General features: G+C 43.3%; 1 protein-coding gene and 1 pseudogene across 1 annotated transcript; both read right to left on the bottom strand.

Annotated features, from left to right (window-relative positions):
• Positions 1–7,019: 7,019 nt before the first annotated feature.
• Positions 7,020–7,726, bottom strand: LOC147430380 (uncharacterized; annotated as a pseudogene).
• Positions 7,727–7,743: 17 nt separating this feature from the next.
• On the bottom strand, positions 7,744–8,666 carry LOC147430379 (uncharacterized). The gene is made up of 3 exons (XM_086495132.1): positions 8,637–8,666; positions 7,986–8,528; positions 7,744–7,929 (listed from the first exon to the last, which is right to left on the bottom strand). The coding sequence occupies exons 1-3, from the start codon at positions 8,664–8,666 to the stop codon at positions 7,744–7,746; spliced, it is 759 nt and encodes a 252-aa protein (XP_086351258.1).
• Between the last annotated feature and the right edge of the window lie 10,402 nt (positions 8,667–19,068).

Below are 19,068 nucleotides of genomic sequence, written 5' to 3'. Positions count from 1 at the left end.
ATATTTTTTCTTTCCAAAAGTGATTTTTAAAACCCCTCTCTATCGAAGTAGACCTGTAAATTTTTTGAAATTAAAAAACCCTCTTGATGAAATTTACGTGCTATAATTACATATTTTAAGGTGGACCCCCCTCCCTCTCGAGGATTTCATTAGGCTTCGATGCCAACCTTTGGGTGACAAAACTTAGTTTGAAGAAGGCAAGATGCAACAACATCAACTAAGTGATGTTCTGTAGGTTGTGGATAATAACTTGGAGGAATTCAAGGAGTGCAATAAAGATCTCCATCATTCTACATGTCTCCTCTACATTGTGTGTTGAGTTTTGTATTGGTTTTATACATCTCCTGTCTCATATTGCAATTCATCTTGTGGTTCCAAGATCCTCTGTCTCTCCCACACTTTTTCAAAATGTATTATTTGGAAATCTTAATGAAGGTGGATCAAAACAAATTCTAAACGTCGTTACTAAGTCCTAATCTTCACTAAGAAATGGCCAATTAAAGAATGAGGGTAAGTGGCTCATTGAGCACCAATGGACATGCTAACACTTAATCTATCAATTGTGGATTAGGAAGTGTTCATGCTAATGATGCTACTAACTAGGGCTTATTGGGATTAGGAGGTACTCATCTTGTCAAGGCTTTAATACCAAATTTTGGATTAAAGGCATAATTCTCAAAGTGACTACAAAGCTCTCCTTATAAAGAAGTATGGGCAAGGTCACATCCTCACTTGCAAAACTCATTCCACGTGAATATTTAACTCTTGCACATGGCTAGGACACTTTTTTTAAATCTTTAATGACTCATTGAAGATGCACATATAGCTCATGGTGGATACATCATACTTGTAAAGACTGATGTCATGGCACAGAAGGTGGAAGATGATTGAGCCATAGGACGTAGTTTATTGAAAAAATATCCAAATTTGGCCTTAAAATCTATTCTTGATATCAATTTTGTTTCATCCTCTATGAATCGCTCTTTTTTGGGAATAAAATCATTGGAGCTTAGAAAGGAAATAAATTGGGGCTAGGCATTCCCTTATTAAACAACTCATTAACTATCTCTTTTTGCATGCAAAAGAGACTCTATATGGAGGTTTGTCAAGAGAAAAGTTTCAAAGAATAAGCTCAATTTTTTGGTCATCTTCCCTTCCTTTGAAGGACCCAAACTAGAAGCATGGACATGAAAGTTTGAAGCTAAATCACAAGAAATAACTTGCGGGTACAGCCAAGCTCAAATTAAAGGAAGCATTTTGATAGCAAATCTTTCCCTAGGCAGTATGTGTCCTTAATTTTGGAAAGCAAGACACATTAATTCGAATGTTGATAGATGCCCTAATGCCTTGCACGAGAAAAAGCGTGGACCAAGCACATGGAGGAGAGAGAGGGAGGGAGCGGAGAGAGTACCGGTGGCGGGCCTTGAAGATTTTTTTGGGTCTTGGCAAGCGCACAGAAAGGGCAGCAGCGCGATGCTCTTGCCGGATGCACGCAGGGATCAGAGCAAGGCGGAGGACACTCTCTCTCTCTCTCTCTCTCTCTCTCTCTCTCTCTCTCTCTCTCTCTCTCTCTCTCTCTCTCTCTCTCTCTCTCTGCGTGTGTGCAGGGCAGCGCATAGCTAAGGATGGCCATTGGTAGCTGGCCTGTACGCCTTTTAATTCGACTTTGCTTATGTGGTGTACAGGTTTGTTTTCCGGATTCTAAACGCAATCGAAAGATGGAGATATGATAAAGTAATCGATTCTGATGCAGACGAGAGCAACCAGGGAGCAGAGGCGCGAAGCTGGGGGTTGGATGATGTGCGCACGACGAAAGGAGTGGCGGTGATTGATTGACTTGCTGATGGTGAAAGGTGTGGCCAAGGGAGTGTCCGATTGCACGTGTTGTTCAACCTTGCATGCGCACAAAGAGAGGTTCGAAGGTGGGAAGGTGCAAAGGGTTGAGCGTCAGTACCGTTGCAGGTATGTTTGGACATATCGCAGGGCTACAGCACCGCGCATCAGACGTGTGCATCGACTCCAACCGATTGTTTGTTTCAAAACTTAAGCTCTTGTGAGAATCTTGCGCGTTAATTAATTAATGTATGCATCGCGGACCCATTTATTTATGAGCCAGTGGAGCTATTTCAGAAGTCAATTTACCACATGGAAGAACATATGCTTTCGGGCTATCCTTTTTGCTCCGTTGGTAGGACATACGAGATACTCTGACCCATTTCCCCAAATGTAAGACATTTAATGCTCCATTCTTGATTTTTCTTTTTGTGGTTGATCTCTCTCATCCTTGGGAATTTTTCCCTTTCTCAAGAAACTTATGGATGGAAGTTTTTTGTAGGAGAGAAGATCTTGGTCGTAGCTAATGTGATGAATGATTTTGAACATAGTTTTATGCATCTATGCATTAGGATATGATCACATACTATCAAGAAGGTGTGCACAAAGTCAATAATGTTTTTTAGAGAAGTCTATATGTTGGAAAACATTGGCTTTTAGATGTAAATCCCAAACTTTACCATCATACGTTTAGAGAGTCTCCCCTTTATATTTCATACTTATCTAGGTTGTTAGACGAGCTTGCTCAACAAGAAATTGCTTCATGTTAGCAGCCCTACACTCTTTCCAAGACCAAGGAGCCTCTCCTTGAGCACCACTATTGGACCATCACTCCCTAAGAATCTTTGGAGGCACATAGTTGTATGGTATATATAGCCTTGATTGTTTAGCTAGTCACTTGTGTGTGTGTGTGTGTGTGTGTGTGTTTTTTTTCTAAATGAGCACCTTGATGATTCTTCATTTTTTTGCTCAAGAGGGATACATCAAGGAGACCTTTGTTTCCTCCTCTCTCTCTCTCTCTCTCTCTCTCTCTCTCTAATATGTGTGTGTGTGTGTGTGTGTGTTTTCTCTAAATGAGCACCTTGATAATTCTCCATTTTTTTGCTCAAGAGGGATACATCAAGCAGACCTTCATTTCCTCCTGGGTGATTTGAAAACTCTCAAGAGGAATTTCTTCCTCCCCTTTTGGAGGTACCTTTCAAATCAACCACATCATCCTCAAGATTGGCTTGAGGCTCTTCACTAGCCGTTACTCGGTCTTGTCTTGCAAGAAAAATAAAATTGCTTGGAGGACATTCTTCTCTTCTAGAGTACTTGTTGTTGCAATCTCTTCATTGGCTCTAGCTCCATCCCGTCGTTGGAGGTTCTTCCATAATCACCATGAACAAGTGGACTGGTTCGTTATAAGGCTTTCATCTAGCTTTATGATTGATCCTTCACACCTTCGTACTTATCATCGTCTTTGATTGGGCCCATTCTTCCCTTGTGTTGGTGACAATTTGATGTTGCTTGGATTCTCTTGACTAGACTATAACAATTATTGCTGGTATGTGGGTCATATGAATCTATTAAAACTTTTGCCAAATATTGGTTTTTTATTTTTCATCTCTGTGGAAGTTTTTTATAGGAGCATCCTAGGTGGTGATCTTTTAAAGGTTGTTGTTGTCTCTCTCTTTAACTCCTTTGGAATAGACTAGACACTTTTGACTCTCTGTATGAGAGGTTTCTTATCCTTTTTAGCATTCCAATTTTCTAATACATAGCCCTTGTAGCTTTAGGATGTCTAGCATAGCAAGTCGTGAACTCAAGAAATATTACCAAGGGTTTAGACTGATAGCAATCCATTCCCCTCTTTTCTGTGTGCGTGCATATTTCCAAGGGTTTAGAGTGATAGCAATCCATCCGCCCCCCCCCCCCCCCCCCCTTTTTTTTTTCCGTGTGCACGTATGTGCACACACACATGTGCGTGCGTGTGTGTGTGTGTGTGTGTGTGTGTGTGTGTGTGTGTGCGTGCGCACGTGCATATATATATATATATATATATATATATATATATATATGCATATATTTTTAATTTCAATATAGGAAGACAAATAAAGCGTCCTCTCCAATTATAGCATGTAGTGCACATGACTTGCCTGTGAACATAAGTTACAAAGCTTGGCATCCTAGAGACCTTCAATAGTAAAGGCACGGGCTATTAAACCAACATATGGTGTGATCAATGGTATTTAATGGTAGAGGTTTGTAACCTAAGAAAAAAAAACTCAATACTTCTAAATGGCTTGTTACTTTTGAAATCCTTACTTGAACTTTAAGCTCAAAGAGAGTTCCTCTTTTGAAAAGTCAAGTAACATATAAACTTCCTCATTAGGACCCCCAATTTCAAAGAGAAAAAAATTCTTTTCAGAAGATATCAAAATGGAAAGGCGAGTTTCAGAAATGAAAAGCCCAATGGAAATGGAAAGCCAAAATATTTCACATCCGCCTATAAAAGAAGTGGCCTAGAGTCGACTATCCATTTCTTTTCTTTTCTTTTTTTTCCCTTGCCTTTGATTTTCCTTGTTGCGGCGGGGAAGTAAAGCAGGGCAGGCGGATCGGTGCTTGGAGAGGAGATCTTTTCTAGCAGGGGGCTCAATAACAGCAACACCATCGCGCTCTCTGTCCGTCTCCTTTCTCTGCACAGGGAAGGCCGCATAGAATTGTGGCTCCTCAGCAATGCGCGTGTGAGGAAGGGCACGTATGGGGGACTGTAGCAATCGCCAATGGTCTGAGCGATGGCAGAAGGCGAAGGGGGCTAGGGTTGGGAGCAATGACGTGAAGCAGAAGAAGGGGTATGGGGGCTTTGCAAGTGGCCGATGGCCTGGCGACGACAAAGCGCGAAGGGGAAAGCTCTACACTGCTGCGATGGCGACAAGGCACACAAGTTTAGTTTTGCTTGTTGAGTTGACTCCGAATCTGGGGAGATTCTATATAATGTATGTACTATGGACCGAATAGGTATTAGGAGAGCCTAATAACTATGTCACGACTAACTATGTCACGACGGGTTTCCAAAGTACACGTAGTGCTACATTGGGGCTACATTTTACCAAAACAACAAAATGGCTAGGTGAAGCCAATACTTCAGAAAGTTTTCTAAGTTACCAATCTATTTTTCCAAGTGGTTTGTTGTAACACCATATATTTAATGCTAGAAATAGAATTATGTATAAACATATCACATTCTTCTCATTTTGCTTACCTATTGCACCACTCCACCTTTGCAAATAAATGTTACAAACTGGGGGCTGCAACGTAGACAGACTAGAGCGAGGAGATGGATGTTCCTGCACCAAACTGGAGAGAGAGAGAGATCCATCTCCAGCTCTTTCTCAAGCGAGTGCCCTGCTTTGCAATTCTGTCTGCAATGAAGCGAGACTCCCCTATGCTTTGTCGAGTGCACCAGATGTGATATCAATGAAAAAAATCTCTCCTGTCCTCGTAAATCTAGCGGACGCATGGAATCTCTATCTCTTACTTTATCACCCAAGTGTAATAGATTGGTTATGCCATTTCCCCTTGAATAAGAGGTCTTGAGTTCAACTCCTCGCCGGCAAGATCTTTAAGGTCTCTTGGGATAGTTTCCTACAACGTTAAAACTCTCTTCTTCTTCTTCTTCTTCTTCTTCTTCTTCTTCTTCTTCTTCTCTCTCTCTCTCTCCACGTGCCTCCCCACCCCCCTTTTCCCGCTTTCAAAATTGGCACGACCTACCCCTACCCCCCCTACGCTACCCCTAAGCAAACCACCCCCCCCCCCCCCCCCCCCCCCCCCCCCCCCCCCCTTCTTTCCTTTTCCCTTCACCCTTCCAATTTCCTTTCTTTGCCTCCCACAACTAATTAATCGGTTCACTCAAAAACAACGTTTTGGCCACCTACTACTACTAGTGGTTCCTCTTTATATAAAACCTATTTGTCGGAAGATTCGATTCCCTCCCCCCTTTCCAGCCTAAGGTCTGGTTGCCCCTTTGGACCTCCCCTCTCTCTTCGTCGCCCCCCATCCCTCCATCTTCTCTCACCGCAAGTGCCCTGCATGGAGAGCGCAACAATCACTGGTTGGGAGCTATCACCTACCAACAAACTATCACGAATGGCAGGCCATTGGTAGGTTCCCTACACAGAGGGCGCAACAAGATGCATGCCCTCAACCGCCTATGGGCACAAAAACGTGGCGCTTACAGGATATTCATCGTAGGTGCCCTGCACAGAGAGCGCAACAATCACTGGCGGGGAGAGGGACATCAGAGAGAGAGAGAGAGAGAGAGAGAGAGAGAGAGAGAGAGAGATGTCTGCACCTCTTGCGGCGATAGCTGCATACCCTCAATCGCCTATGGGCACAAAAACGTGGCACTTACAGGATATTCATCAACCATGTAGGGCACAAAACCATGGCGCTTGCAAGATATTCATCAACCACGTGGACGAACCATCAATTGAGCATGCACGAGTATCTCCTTAGGTTTTGTTTGTGTATAAATTTTTATCCCAACCAAAGGGATATCTCTAGATTCTCTTTAACTTTTTATTTTGGAAATGTGTAGAACCGATTTGGCTGTATGTTACTCATTGATTAATTAATTACCAAGATTCCATGTTTCCTTAAAGAGTTTAGAGCAAAAGGATAGTTTGCGCTTGTTCACGTGCACAGCACAACGAAAGAGAAAAGCATAATGATCTGTGACCACAAAAGACAACAGCATGACAATCTCCGACGTCAACAACAATTCTGAACAAAATCAGCAAATTGAGACCACAAAAGAACCCAGCATGAGAATCTCCAACGTCAACAACAATTCTGAACGTAATCAGCAAATCGTATCAGGTTGTTTCCGTAGAAAACGTATCTCAGCATTACGAAGCATAGCGTTTTGTTATGCTGACATGAATTTCAAACACAATCAAAAAATTGCGAGACAATGGAGCTGGAAGTCAACATGATTGTCAGAATTCTGTTATCATCTCGATACTTACATGACATTACAATATCTGCTGGGAGTAAATAACCAAAATGGGTGGAGAGCAAAAATACCCAGCAGGTGTTCAGATTCTCCTCACAAAAACGCCAGCAAATATTCAGAGTTTGCACCAGCAAAAAAACCCAGCAGGTGTCTAGATTGTCCTCACAAAAAGACCAGAGATATTGACAATCTAGTCAACAAGATGTCTATTTAGCAAGTTCGCAAGCCTGCATAGCAATGCATTCAACTTGCTGAGCTGTGTTTTCAATTTTGACACTTCAGTACGCAGCATTGCAATTTGCTCCTCTAGCTTGGAAACCTGTATATCGGCGAGATTTGTTTCACGTTCATGGATTGCGTCTTTCAATCTATCTATTGCATCCAAGAGATCAGATCTAAGAGCTCGATAACCCTCCGGTTGATTCCTCGAGACCTCGTGCAAAATTTATGTCACCATGTCCTCAACCTTCTCCAATCGCGGATCTTGAATCTCATCTAGCGACTCATCTACTTACGTATCTGTCATTGAGTCCACCAAGTTCACCTGGTCCATTTTGCCCTGCAGTCATAGAATACAAACTTTTAGTCTCATCACATGCAAGAAATAGAAGCGATTAGAATAGACTAGCAATACATTGTATCATGCAACTATTGTCACACCAACACTATGCACCAACGGAATGTACTCATCGCCTATTTGCGGACTTGCTCTGTTTTGTTGACTATAGTCATCTTCGTCATTCGTTTGCACACTCGCTGGACTGTTGAGAACATGTTTGATAGTTAGCAAAGTGCAAAATCAAAATCATTCCTATGCATATTGATGACCATACCTTTCAATTCCTTGCCAGCGGGAGTGGAATCAGTCGGCACGTGGGTGAGTTGTACTATGCTCATCACTGTTGATGAAGATACTAGCGACATCTTGGTAAGTCGTGGTTGATGGATAAACCATGCATCTCCAAAGAGCTTTCGTCTTGCCTAATTGCATCCCCCGGCCTTGGTAAGGTGTCACCCACGCCGACGACAGATAATATTTCCCAGTTTTTAGCATCTTGTGGACGATAGACAAGAAATCGTTTCCCAATGGATGTCCCAATCTAAATTTCCAGAACATATATGTTCTATCGAATATATTTGCGGGCGTCAAACAGACTTTCTTCTTCAAGTCATCACCACCATGCAAACTGTACAACTCTATTCCCTTGTTAATCTCATCTGCATGAATGTTGTGCATCACGACTTGAAAATACGGCTGGTCTTGGTCCTTCAAGCAGTAGCCGAGCATACCCTCAAAGGTATGCATATTACGTTGTTTCAACGCACGGCAAAGCACCATCCCACCTATAGGCAAAGCCTTATCCCAGCCCAAGTATTGTTTTACTTTCCTATTTGCTGCAACCAACGAGCTAGTCCAAAGCCGCATCACCATCTGGAAGTGCAAGTGAAAAAGACTACCGCCTCTTTCAACAGCACAAAGACCAGCAATTGTCTCCTTTTCAAGGAATGCACGCATAGAACCTAACAAATCTACATCAATATCGCAACCCCCTATAGATACTGTGACACTAACCTCCATAACCCTACAGCTCTTCGGCTTCTCGGTCCTGCTAGTACCAGATGGCAATGACTGCCTTTTTCGTTTTTTTGTTACATTGCCCTTAGTCGCATCCTGTGTGCAACGGGCCCCCACATTGCCCTCACTTAGGTGCTCCCTGCTGGAGGGCTCCACATTGCCCTCATTTCCCTCCCCCCTGTAGCAGCCCACTACATTCCCCTCAGTTGGATGTTGCCTGTAGCGGGCCACTGCCTTGAGGCGAACCATAGCCCGTTGCATGAAAGAACAACATGGAGGACAATACAGTACGCTCTCAGCCTATTGACATGAACTCAGCACACAATCGACAGCATAAACAAAAAAGTACAGCACGTATTACCTGCACCTGCTTAGATTCAGCGACAGCCTGCGTCCGCAGTGAAAACAGACAGAAGCACGTCTCGACAACTGAGTAAAAACATCCACAATCTCACAAAATAGCCAAAGACACGCGTTGCTGTCCACCAGCAAGTGTCGCCAGGTGTCCTGACACACACCAGACCGCCTGGCTCGCATTGGATTTGCTTCGTGAAACTTGGTTCGCATCTACGGAGATTCGCACTGATCCTAGCAGGAAAAACTCGTTTCGGGCACCTACTAGTGATGTTTGTGAAGTTACACTCATGATTTTCACTAAGAGTAATTTTATTTATACAAATTGATTCACTTCATTTATCATTTAAAGTGTCAAAAGCATTAAAAAAATGTCATGCTAGGAGATATTTAAACACATTCATGAAGCACTAAAACTACACACACATGAGAAAAGTGGCTTCCACAATGTAGCCTCTACAATCCCTTGAAAAATTGCCAGCACATAGCCAAATAGGTAGTCCAAACGTCTGGCTGAAGAGGATGAGACTTCTATATCTAAGATCTGGCAGTATGATGACAAAGGGATGAAAGCTATATCGACAGATTTTGTTATGTAGATGATCACATGTCTGTTGATATGCTCTTATCCCTGGGCACTGAACTCTCTCTCTCTCTCTCTCTCTCTCTCTCTCTCTCTCTCTCTCTCTCTCTCTCTCTCTCTCTCTCTCTCTCTCTCTCTCTCTTTTGGGGGAAGATGTTTTATCTCTCTCTTTTCTTTGAAAAACTTATTGAAAATGAATAAAATTTGTTGTTCTCCATCATAAAATGATTGAAAATAAATACTCAGAGCGATCGCACAACACCATTTACTCGACAGCTGTGTTGAGCAACTCCATACATACATAGCCCAGACGTAGGCATAGACACTCATGAGCACGGTGGGCATGTGTGCGCACACCCACACACATCCACATAGAGGAGGTAGTTGCTTCGGCCAAAGCTAGAGAAAGAGAGAGAGAGAGAGAGAGAGAGAGATGCAAGGAGCAAGCCCACTCCAGCTGGTTGATCATCATCTTATATAGCATGCATGGGTAGCTTGTGAGTGAGAAGCGGGAAGCGACACAACGTCCATGGTCTTATCAACGCAAGGTTTTCCATGCATGGGGCAACTTGTGAGTGGAAACACTGCAACATATCAAGAAACACAGACATGTTGGGCTTTAAGCCCACCCGCACAGCGGCCTTGCCTCATTATGTGGTTTAGCAAGGAGATCCCAACACCTCTCTCTCTCTCTCTCTCTCTCTCTCTCTCTCTCTCTCTCTCTCTCTCTCTCTCTCTCTCTCTCTCTCTCTCTCTCTCTCTCTCTCTCTCTCTCTCTCTCTCTCTCTCTCTCTATGAGGCACGCAGGGATGAGGAGGGGTTTGGGGGGATTTCGAGGTCGAGCAGACACACAATGCGAGAGGGGCATGGCCCGAACGGGAGGGTGGGCATGGATTCGTGACTCTCTCTTTGCGAGCCCCGGTCCATGTGGCATGACGACCTTCTTTCCCTGGCTGTTATAGTAGGCGTTCTAGTAGTCGATTCGTGCAAGCAATCATTGTAGAGAGAATTATGTCAAATTAGGGTAAAATCGATTTACTGCTTAATCTTTTACCTATGTCAACTTTTCCCCCTGCCTCAGTTCTGTACCTTCTAGAGCCCGGCAACAACAAAAGCAGCTCCTCCCATTGGCTACCTCATGTTGATCCTCACTTCTTCTCTTCAAGAGCCCCCCCTTTCCACTTTTAGCACCTCAGTTCGATCCCAGCTTTCCTACTCTACTATAAGTTTATAGTAACGCTCAAAAAAGAGCAGCCCGCGAAGCTCAGTGCTTGCAAGCGTGGCACTGCATAATTCAAACGCATAGCTCTTCTAACACCCCCGCGCTCGTGACCCTGCTCTACCGTATTCATTATATTTATGAATCCCCTGCATTATTTTGTAATTTCGCCTTCGTCTTCTTTTTCATGATGCAGCAGCAGGAGCTCCTTCCCCTACTCCATAGCCCGCTCCCCCCATTCCGAGGCACCTCCCTTCAAGTTGTCCCCGTCTTTGCCGGTGCTCTTCTCCCCTTTCATGGTGATATCGCCATGAAAATCTGTGTCACACGTCAGGACCCCCTAAGCTTGTCGCATGGCGAGCAACGTGTAGGACATCTTTGCAGGCAGTATTCGAACATGGGAAGCTCTACCGTGGAATCTTTGGAGTGTCCGAGAGAGAAGCATTAGCTATGGTGGACTCGCTTAGGGCCCAATTTTTCCACAGACTCTCTCCCTGCTGACAATCACCTCATGTCTAGCTTCATCTCTAATGATGCCATGTTGACAAACGAAAGCCAGGCTTGTCTCAATCCACAATCATTTTGGAAGCCCTTGCCAGGGCCCATGAGAAGCTGATCTGCAACATCAGTATTTGGCACAGTGCAACCCCACGCCGATTCAAGGTCGTTGCCAAGACTACAAACAATCTATCTTATAGCAACACCTCACACATGGTGATGAAGATATTGCTATGGAGCAGTCGTCAGAGCATAGATATGCTGATCTCTCATCTTCAGATGAAGAACACCATTCTCAATCTTCATTCCTTAATTCTGAGTGTCACTGCGAGCATTCTGAAAACCGTTCTTTAGCTCGCGTGAAGCTTATGTGCAGCCCTCCTCCTCTTGGTCTGCACTACCTGCATTACGCTACCCTATATTTCTGGTTTTCATGCGCGATAGCCCTCAAAACGTTTGATTTGATTGCCTCTCTCTCTCTCTCTCTCTCTCTCTCTAGACTTCACTGAAACAGTTAACTCCGGTGGCACCTCTGTCTCTTTCACTGTCACTGTTCAAACAGGCCACACTTCCTGAAGTTGCCCGGAGCAAGCAGGTGCTGCCATGTGGCAAGGGGGGGGGAGCCGGAATTCCCTCCCCCATTATCTATTAGTATAGATGTGCTAAAAATTTCATAAAAGTGAATTTTTCTTCAATAAATTAGCAAACAAAGAGTTCCAAATCCACCATGACAATGGGCGGCCTTGCATTCTCAGACGAGACAGACACACACTTTCCAATACAAAGAACATCATGCAAATAAAGTGTTTCACATCACGCTACTGCAACCATTTTTTTAGTTATTTGGCTTCCCCTACTGGCTCATCTTTATGTTTATTCATTTCTACTCCAAATTCCTTCTCTCTTCTCATTTACCATCACTAAGAGAGGCTATCCACCGCTTTCAATAAAAGAGGCAAAGGACTCTTTTGATCTTTGCCCCTCCACACTTTGCGAATTCTAATCACCGCTCTAGACCAGCAAGGCGGGATCTCATGTTGCACGAGGTTTCGCTGGTGATGATTATATATATATATATATATATATATATATATATATATTTTGTGGGTTGCAGACAATCACTCCTCCTCCACGGCCCATCCTCGTCCCTCGACTGCTTAACCTTTTGTACCTTGTGATCAACTTGCGTTGCCTTGCTCGACTCCTTGCCTTCTCGTTTTGGTGGTCGCATCTCGCTGGATTCCCTATAATAAAGATTTTCCCTCCTGCTTCGTCCCTACCTCAGCCTCCTGTTGCTTCGTCCCCACCTCAGCTTCTTGCTCTGCATCCGCCTCCTGTTTGCCCCCCCCCCCCCCCCCAAAACCCCCCTCTTTCTAATTTTCATTCCTTTCAATGCCGTTGGAGTATCCTCATTGATTCACTCTTGTTTTCTTTTTTTGAAATGGGTACAACCTACTACTACAACCAACTAGAGTGCTACGTTAGCTACATTCGCATTGACTTGAGATCGAACAAAATATTGGAAATTGTGTGTGTGTGTGTGTGTGTGTGTGAGAGAGAGAGAGAGAGAGAGAGAGAGAGAGAGAGATATTTTTCATGAAAACGTGTTAGATTTTTCTACCTGAAAGTGTTTAGGATATCGATCGTCGTGGTTCACAAGTGTACCTCTGCATAAATTGGATACCGATCGTAGTGCTTCAGAGGAGTACCTCGCCAAAAACCACAAGGAGTGTTAGAGTTTTGTCAAGCTCAATGTTCATGATCATACAAGATGTGAATGTTATTAATTGTTTCTTGTTCCATTTTTATGTTAAAAAAAAAAAGAAAGAATGCAAGTCTCCTTGCATGGCGGAGTTTGCACAGTCCTCCCCAATTTTTATAATACGAGGGAACGTGCCATTCCCACGGCGACGTGCAATTTTCAGTGTGTTCATTGACTGCATTATCCGTGTCAAAAATCAAACAATGATAATGCTTACTCACGTGCGAATGAATGTCTATCGCCAATGTGCTTCCTTATATCAGCGATGTTGAGTATCTCCTACACTTAACACGAAAGCGTAGGTGATTGCATCTCGAGAGATGCCCTCTCTTCTCAGATGTTGAAAACAACCCAAAACTTCCTGCCCTGTAAGGCCCTGTCGGCCCTTGTTGGGCAAATCCTGCACAATCAGCGTCTTGCATAGTGCCACATGCCTTCAAAATGCAAGCATAGGTGATTGCATCTGGAGAGATGCCATCTATTTGCATCAGGTGAAAACAGCCCACAGTTGTCCTTATTGAGCATATCCCACAATCAGTGTGTTCGAAGGAACAACATTCCGAACATGAAGCTCGTCGAGCACTTTTCTGAGTCATCTTAAGTATTTGGCATACATGTCCAGCAAGCAACAACCTTTGACTTAAAATATCATCATGGATTCCTTGCATCTTGGGTAATGCCGCATGAATTTTAGATGCTAGTGTACGTAAGTGATTGCATTTAGAGAGATGCCATCTCTTTGCATCTGCTGAAAATAGCCTGGAGCTTCCTGGCCCTGTCCTGTTGGGCATATCTCGCAATCAATACACTCCAAGAGACGACATTTCCAACTGGAAGCTCCTCAAGCATGTTTTCTTTCTGAGGTAGACCACATTTGCCATACATGTCGAGCAGTGGACCAAGTTAGTGTCAAGCACAAAAGCGTAGGTGATTGCATCTCGAGAGATGCCCTCTCTTCTCAGATGTTGAAAACAACCCAAAAGCTTCCTGCCCTGTAAGGCCCTGTTGCACAAATCCTGCAAATCAGCATGTTGCATGCGAGGTGGTTGGTGATGAGAGCGATGGCGCACTTGTGAATTGTTGAGGGAGGCCCATGCTTGCTCACAGATGTGCGGACCTTCAGAACAGCGCAAGAAAAGCAACGTTCAAAACGAAAAAGCCACGTCATCAGAGGGATGGCGCACTGGTGAATTGTTGAGGGAGGCCCATGCTTGCTCATAGATGTGCGGACCTTCAGAACAACGCAAGAAAAGCAACGTTCAAAACGAAAAGCCACGTGATGAGAGGGATGGCGCACTGGTGAATTGTAATGGAATTGGCCTATTTAATTTGAGAGTAGCGGAAATTAATGAGAGTACTTTTGAGAAATGACTTTGTGAGCGTAGCGGGTGAACATAATTGAAGATAGCACCATAATCATAGCAATTAGCTAACTTGGCATGAACAATACTTTTTCAAGAGAGAGAGAATTTAGAGAACATGAAAACAGTTGAAGACCGGATTTATGTGGAGCCGGTCCCCCCTCCAATAGGCATTTGTATTATGATTTCTCCCATTAAAAGAGAGACTTGTTACAATACAATCTTTGTGTTCCTTGTGACCTAGGTGATGCAATGAAGATGAAAAGCATCATGCATCACAAACATAACATAAACTTGAAGAAAGCTTTAACTATCCCAATCCTCAGTCCCAAGACCTCAAACACCTTTGAAGGTGGAGAGAGCTAGCAGGGAATGAGGGTAGGGAAGAGGAAGAAGAAACATTTCGTAGGAGAAAGAATTAGTTCCTCACTTATCATAACTCTTGTTGCTAGCATACATAATAGCATAGTAATGAAGAAGAAGGAGATGGCAAGCTTAAGCATTGAAGCATGGCTCTTGGTTGGATTTGCACTCCATATCCAAGAGTGTTGGTGTAGGCTCTCAATCTCTACTTGCTTGGAGAAGGAGAGGGAGCTCTTGCACTTTGCATAGCACACAATGAGAGTGTTTGTGAGTGTGTGTGGGTGAGTATACCCCCTAAGCAACCCCCTAGCTTGCTTGGGTCGACCCCCCCTTGTTGCTCATGCTTGAAGCTCATTGGACCCCTCCAGGCCTAGCCAATTACAAGCAGGAGGCATTACAAGCAGCAAGGGTAGCCTTGAGACAAGTGTCCTCCTTTCCCCTTTGAGAGAGAGGGCTAGATAAATGCTAAATCAATTATTAAATCTCCTAAATTATTATTGGACCCCTTGGGTGGCCAACCAATAGGCTTCAGGCACACCATGAGGGCAACATGAGGAGGAACTTGACAAGTGTCCCTTTTACTTTCTTTGTACCATGCATGCCTTGTGTGAGTGTGTGGGTGTTCTCTCTCATCCCCCCTCATGTAGGGCTCGCCCCCTCCTTCTAGGGATTGAATCTTTGACTTTTTGACACCTCAAGCCCCTCATGCATAGGCCCAATTCCCACCACAAGCTTGGCTCATAAGCACTTTAAGCTTGGGCTGGGTTCTCACCTCAAGTGCAACCCTAGCACCTCAAGTGCAACCCTAGCATCTCAAGCATGTCAAGCACCTCAACCATCTCAATAATTAAGCAGCTCAAGCACCTCAATCATCAAGCAACTCAAGCACCTTACTCATCAAGCATGACAAGCAGGACAAGCACCTCGAGTTGGGTCGGGTTCCCGCGCCTCAAGCTCAGCCCTACCTTACCTAAGGTCAAAGGCCTTTTACACACATTATTGGAGGTCTTCAATGAAGATAACCCTAAGGTCTTATGCTCCATTTGTTAGCCTTGCTCTTTGATAGACCATCTCTCATTTGGGCCCCTTTACCATTGGCCCCGTGTTCAGATAGATCTATAAGCACATGTCTATATCTTAACACTTGTTCCCGTTTATTCTCCCACATTAAGTGATCAATGTAATATGAGAAAATCATTTGGGTTGGTTAGATATCAGATATTAGATTTTATGACATTACCTCTCTCTTGAAATCATAGTCATCCTCGACTATGAGGTAGAAGAGATAAAGCCTTAGTCATTAGTCAATTTGGCTTAGCGGCTAGAGGATCCCTTTTTACCCTACGACATCTTTCCAAGATGGATGACTAATCCATTTGGTGCTTGGGAGACATAGCTGTCGCAAGCATGTCTGCTTTTTAGTCCATTTCATTCTCCCAAAGTAGAGTGACAAATTCTACTTGGTGTTTGAGAGACGTCATCATCACAAACATCATTCTAAGCATGCATACTAGTTAACTTTGTGCACAATTAAAAAGAATACTAGTCTTATAAGACAAAAACATCAGTCATTTAAAAGAAATTTGTACATTTGCTTACTCTAATGTAGCATTGTAAGCATTCACAAGGTTCATACTATCCTTAAGCTGTATTCCTTGCATCCATCTAGCATCTTCAAAAGGATAATTTTTGAACTTAATAAGATACCGTCGGATAATCTTACCATGTCGTAGTACCTTGTCTTCATGCCGAAGGACAGCTTCGGGTTGTAGCACCTCTTCTTGGTCTTCAACTTCGGGAGGGTCTTCAATAATTTGTTTAGTTGGTGGCTCTCCTTTGTAGGGCTTAAGTAGGCTTACATGAAAGGCATTGTGTATGAGCCAATGGTTGGGCACTTGAGTTGATAAGCCGTCTCATTGATGGGCTTCAAGATTTGGAAAGGACCATAGTATCTTTTTGCTAGTTTAGCATAATACTTTTGATGGCCCGTAGGATTTTTGCCCATCGTTTGCCTTAATCGAGCCATAGGAAACTTGAGTAAGACCCAATCATTTTCTTTGAACATTAAGGCTCTTCTGTGCTTATCAGCATCAGCTTTTTGCCTTTGTTGAGAGATGGATATAGCCTCCCTAATCTTTTGAAAAGATTCTTGTAGGTCACGGCTATACTCATCGGCGGCGAAGATCTTCCCATGTACTTTGAGTAGCAAGGGAATTTTAGGTCTTCCCTCAATGATCTCAAAAGGTGCTTTTCCCGTAGAAGTATGTACAGTATTATTGTAGGCATACTCTACAAGAGGTAAGTACTTTTCCCATTGTGAGCGTTGATCTACTTCGGTAACATAAGTCTTGAGTAGATCGAGTATCGTAAGATTGGCTATCTCACTTTGGCCATCCGTTTGTGGGTGATAGGCCGAAGAGAAATTCGATCTTGTTCCTAGATTTTCAAAGAGACCTTTCCAGAAATTACTGGTCATTCTAGGATCTCTATCTGACACGATGGATGTGGGTTATGCATGGTGCTTGAAAATCTTAGATATGAAGAGAGTTGCCATTTGATGTGCCTTAATTAATAGTCTTTTTGACAGGAATAAAATGTGCTTGCTTGCTAAACCTGTCAACTATTGTCCATATTCTTGTATTCCCATGGATAGACTTGGGTAATCCAAAGATGAAATCCATGGATATACTCTCCCATGGTGAATTTGGGATAGGCAATGGCTGGAGTAATCCAGGTTGCTTCCCTCTATGATTCTTGGTCTTTTGGCATGCTACACATTTTGAAACATACTCTTGTATGTCCACTTTCATGGTAGGCCAATAGAAGTACGTTTGTACTCCTCGGAGAGTAGGTTGAATACCTCTATGCCCCGCATATGGAGGATCATGGGATTCATACATAACTTTCTCACGAAGGGAATGGGTAACACATAGCCTATTGGCGTGGAGAAGATAACCGTCCTGCAAGGTGAACGGTTCCTCTTTCTTCCCCAAAGCAAGGGCTGACATTATGTCTCTAAAGTCAGGGTCAGTAGCATACTCATCTATCATAGAGGATAGATCGTTGTGAGCAGCTATAGACACCGTATTCACTTTGGGTCGTCGTGAAAGTGCACCGGCCACTTGATTGTGCTTACCAGCTATGTGAGCAATATGGAAATTAAATTTCAAAAGAAAATTTGCCCACCTCATTTGTTTGTCGGAAAGCTTGGTTTGCGTCATGAAATACTTGAGACTTTCGGTTCGTAGGACAAATGGAGTCCCCAATAGGTAGTGCTTCCATGTGTCTAGGGCATGTAGAATAGCTAAAAGCTCTTTCTCATAGATGCCCAAGACTCGTTCATCAATATTGAGCCTTCGGCTCTCATATGCTATGGCATGCCCTTCTTGAAGCAAAATTTCTCCAAGGCAATCACCACAAGCATCACATTGGACCTCAAATGTCTTTGAGAGATCCGGAAGCACGAGGACGGGTTGGGAACTAAGCTTCTCTTTGAGTTTTTCAAAAGCATTTTGCTCCTTAGCAGTCCATACAAACTTAACGTTCTTCTTAGTTAAGTCGTGTAGTGGTCCTGCTACTTGAGAGAATTTTGCGATGAAGCATCTATAGTATGCGCACATACCAACAAAGCTTCTTAGCTCATGTAGATTTCTTGGGTTAGGCCATGCTTTTATTACCTCTAACTTTGATGGATCCATTCGGATACCATCTTTAGAGATAATATGACCTAGGTATTGAATCTCTTGAAGGAAGAATTCGCTTTTCTTTTGGTTGAGAAAAAGCTTGTTCTTCCTCAATGCTTGTAAAATCACTTGGAGATGTTGCTTATGTTCCTCCAAAGATTTGGAGTAGATGATGATATTATCAAACAACACTCCAGTGAATTTGCCGTATGGTCTAAAAATTTTCTCCATCAAACGATTGAACGTAGCTGGTGCATTAGTCAAGACAAAAGGCATGACTTGATATTCATAAAGGCCAAACGTTGTGCGAAACGCGGTCTTTAAGATATCTTCATCCACTATCCTTATGTGATGATAGCCACTCTTAAGGTCAATCCTACTGAAGTAGGTAGAGCCTTGTAGCTTATCAAACAGATCTTCTACCCGAGGTACGGGAAATCTGTTTTTGATAGTGATATGGTTTAGTGCTCGATAGTCCACACACATACGGTATGTACCATCTTTCTTTTGCACTAAAAGGACTGGAGAACAAAAGGGAGAGGAACTAGGCCTCACCATCCCTTTGTCTACCAGCTCTTGTACTTGCCTCATGATCTCCTCTTGTTGAGCTTGTGAGACTCAATAAGGAGGCTTGTTAGGTGGTGAGCTTTGAGGAAGGAGCTCAATGCGATGGTCATCATCCCCTCGTTTTGGAGGTAAGTCCATAGGGATATCATCGATGAACACATCTTGGAATCCCTTTAGAAAATTAGACAAGTCTAACTCTTCTTGATTCCTACCATTTACATTTGATGAAACATTAGTATCTTTTAGAGACTCTTTGACAAAAATCATGTACGC

Source organism: Adiantum capillus-veneris, chromosome 22 (assembly GCF_014529385.1).
Source record: "Adiantum capillus-veneris isolate H3 chromosome 22, ASM1452938v2, whole genome shotgun sequence".
In the NCBI taxonomy this organism is placed as follows: Eukaryota; Viridiplantae; Streptophyta; class Polypodiopsida; order Polypodiales; family Pteridaceae; genus Adiantum; species Adiantum capillus-veneris.
Note: the sequence above shows the minus strand (reverse complement) of the source record. Positions and strands in the feature narration are given on the sequence as shown.